At 58.5% G+C, this 2490-nt stretch overlaps 1 protein-coding gene across 2 annotated transcripts in view; it reads right to left on the bottom strand.

Annotated features, from left to right (window-relative positions):
• Window positions 1–2490, bottom strand: part of lmnb2 (lamin B2) — a 23069-nt gene that overhangs the window by 8051 nt on the left and 12528 nt on the right. The window contains exons 9-13 of one of the 2 annotated variants that reach the window (XM_015398320.1): window positions 2048–2279; window positions 1839–1946; window positions 1640–1759; window positions 1485–1565; window positions 1006–1055 (exon numbers count right to left, since the gene is read on the bottom strand). In XM_015398320.1, the coding sequence (XP_015253806.1) occupies window positions 1020–1055; window positions 1485–1565; window positions 1640–1759; window positions 1839–1946; window positions 2048–2279 (577 nt within the window). In that variant the 3' untranslated portion in view covers window positions 1006–1019. Of the gene's footprint in view, window positions 1–821; window positions 1056–1484; window positions 1566–1639; window positions 1760–1838; window positions 1947–2047; window positions 2280–2490 lie in introns of those variants that run through there. The other variant, XM_015398319.1, reaches the window with a different exon arrangement.

Here is a 2490-nt window from a genome sequence, read left to right as displayed (position 1 = left end):
AACTGGAGATGGAGAAGATGCTCCTGCTGGAGGGGAGGGGCTCCTGCTGGAGGGGAGGGGCTCCTGCTGGAGGGGAGGGGCTCCTGCTGGAGGGGAGGGGCTCCTGCTGGAGGGGAGATGCTCCTGCTGGAGGGGAGGGGCTCCTGCTGGAGGGGACATCTGCAGGTCCTTCCAGGTCCAGATGCTCAGGGACCTCAGTCTGCCTCCTGATTGGTGGATTCCTGGATGAGCTCTGGGACACCATCGCCATGACAACCACCCAGAGACCCAAAGGCCTGAAACCAGGAAACTAACGATGGCGGGATGGAGAGGAATCCATCCAGGATCAGAACCCGGTCCTAGACCGCTCCATCTGCAGGAGGTCTTGATGGTGGGAGGAGGTCATGGTGGGAGGAGGTCATGGTGGGGAGGTGGTCATGATAGAGGAGGTGGTCATGGATGGAGGAGGTCATGGTGGTGAGGAGGTCTTTTATAGAGGGAAATAAAAAGGCCCTGAAATCAAAGATGGAGGAAGGATGGAGCTCAGAAGGCGCCGTCGGCGTGTTCTGAGCTCCATCGGTTCCGTCCCTCCTAGTGTTTAACGGCCTCAAACGGCCAATAAAAAGAGGCGCTGAATAAAAACTGAGGGAAGGAGGAGGGAAGGAGGCGCTGCTGCCAGGCTGACCAATCACAGGCCTCCGTTTAACCCCGCCCTCTCAGCAGGCCGCCGCGTCACCGGATGGACTAGTGTTAGAGCAGGCTGGGTAGGCCCGGTTCTACAGCGGCGTGGTGCCGCTGTAGAACCGGGCCCAGTGTGGCCTGGTTCTACAGCGGCACCACGCCGCTGTAGAACCGGGCCCGGCGTGGTCCGGTTCTACAGCGGCGTGGTGCCACTGGAGGAGCAGACCCAGTGGTTCTGTGGATCCACTGCTGGCGACCCGTTTGTTGGTTCTGGAGGTCCAGATGACAGTCTCTCAATATTAAAGGTTAAAAGAAAAGAAAGAAGCTGGGAGGTTTTCAGAGGAGGAGGGGGCGGAGCTTCACATGATGCTGCACTCCCTGGACGACACTTTGCCCTGCGGAGGAGAGAGAGAGACATCAGAACACCACCATCTAGAACCAGCAGCACAGAACCGGGTCAGAGGAGCAGTTCTGGTAAAGCAGGACCGGCTGCATGAAGGCTGCTGGCTGGGGTTGCTATGGTAACCCTTTTCAGGGTCAGGGAGACCTGTTGACTGATTGGTCAGGAGGATGTTTCCACGCTGCGCTCAGCATTCCTCTTTTTAAAAAGTGATGATGTCACAGTTCTAGATCTGCTTAAATTTAACAGAATTCACATTTTCAAATTTTGAAAAAAATGTAAAATTGGAGGTATGAGGAGACGGGTCCACCGGGACCGGCGCCTCCCATCGGGGAGGACCGGCGCCTCCCACCGGGGAGGACCGGCCCCTCCCACCGGGGAGGACGGCGGCGCCACGCTAACCCTGCCCACAGGCTGTAGTTACCTTCTGAGGCCTCTCCTCCTCCTGCTCGTCACCGTTCTCCATCTCCATCTGAGTCTTGGTTACACTCCTCCTGGCCACCTCCTGCAGGAGCAGACCCACAGCCTGTCAGTGACTGGGAGCAGAGCGGGTGGCGGGTCACACGGGGACATCCTTACCTCGCCGTCAGAGTCTACCAGTGAGGTCACCACCACACTTCCTGTCCCCCAGGAAGCTTGGCTCTTCCACAGCAGGTCAGACGGCGGGCTGTGAGCGACGCCGGCATCAGCGGCCCAAACCTGAGCAGAACCAGAAGGCCGACATGAGGACTGCTGGCATTCTAGATCATGTAGATCTATAGAGCTCCTCTGATCTCACCGTCACAGACTGCCCCGCCTTCAGAACAAATTTAGGAGAGAACTTGTAGACCAGCTCCTCTTCATCATCAACCTGCCGCTTCAGCCTCCAGTTCCCCAAAGGCTGGTCCTGCACACAGAAGAGGTCAGCCACAGCTCCGCTTCTACAGGAGAACCAGGAGGAGACCCAGGAGGAGACCCAGGAGGAGACCCAGGAACACCTCCACCCACCTTCTGGCTCTCGTTGTTCAGGGTGACGGCGTTTCCGTCCATGTCGGTGGGAGAAATGGTCACTGCTCCGCTGGCCGTGGCCTCCTCAGACACCAGCAGCTCCTCTCCTCTCGCCATCTCCAGCAGCTCCGCCTCCTCCTGAGGCCTTTTCCTCTTGGAGGAGCGGGAGGAGGAGGACCCAGTGATCCTGGAGACGGTCACTTGAGACGACGGGCTTGGAGACAGTTTGAGTCTGAGGAGGAAAACCGACATTGATCAGTTATTGATTAATCAGACCTGGGAGGTCTGGACCACGGCCGCAGGAGGCGCAGGAGGTGAGGGAGGTACAGGAGGTACAGGTCTAAAACACTAGTTTACCAGCTACCTCTGCTCCTCCCCCTCCATCGTGGCTACCTGTGCTCCTCCTCCCCCTCCAGCGTGGCTACCTGTGCTCCTCCTCCCCC

The sequence above is a fragment of the Cyprinodon variegatus genome, unplaced genomic scaffold (assembly GCF_000732505.1).
Source record: "Cyprinodon variegatus isolate N-32 unplaced genomic scaffold, C_variegatus-1.0 Scaffold926, whole genome shotgun sequence".
NCBI lineage: Eukaryota > Metazoa > Chordata > Actinopteri > Cyprinodontiformes > Cyprinodontidae > Cyprinodon > Cyprinodon variegatus.
Note: the sequence above shows the minus strand (reverse complement) of the source record. Positions and strands in the feature narration are given on the sequence as shown.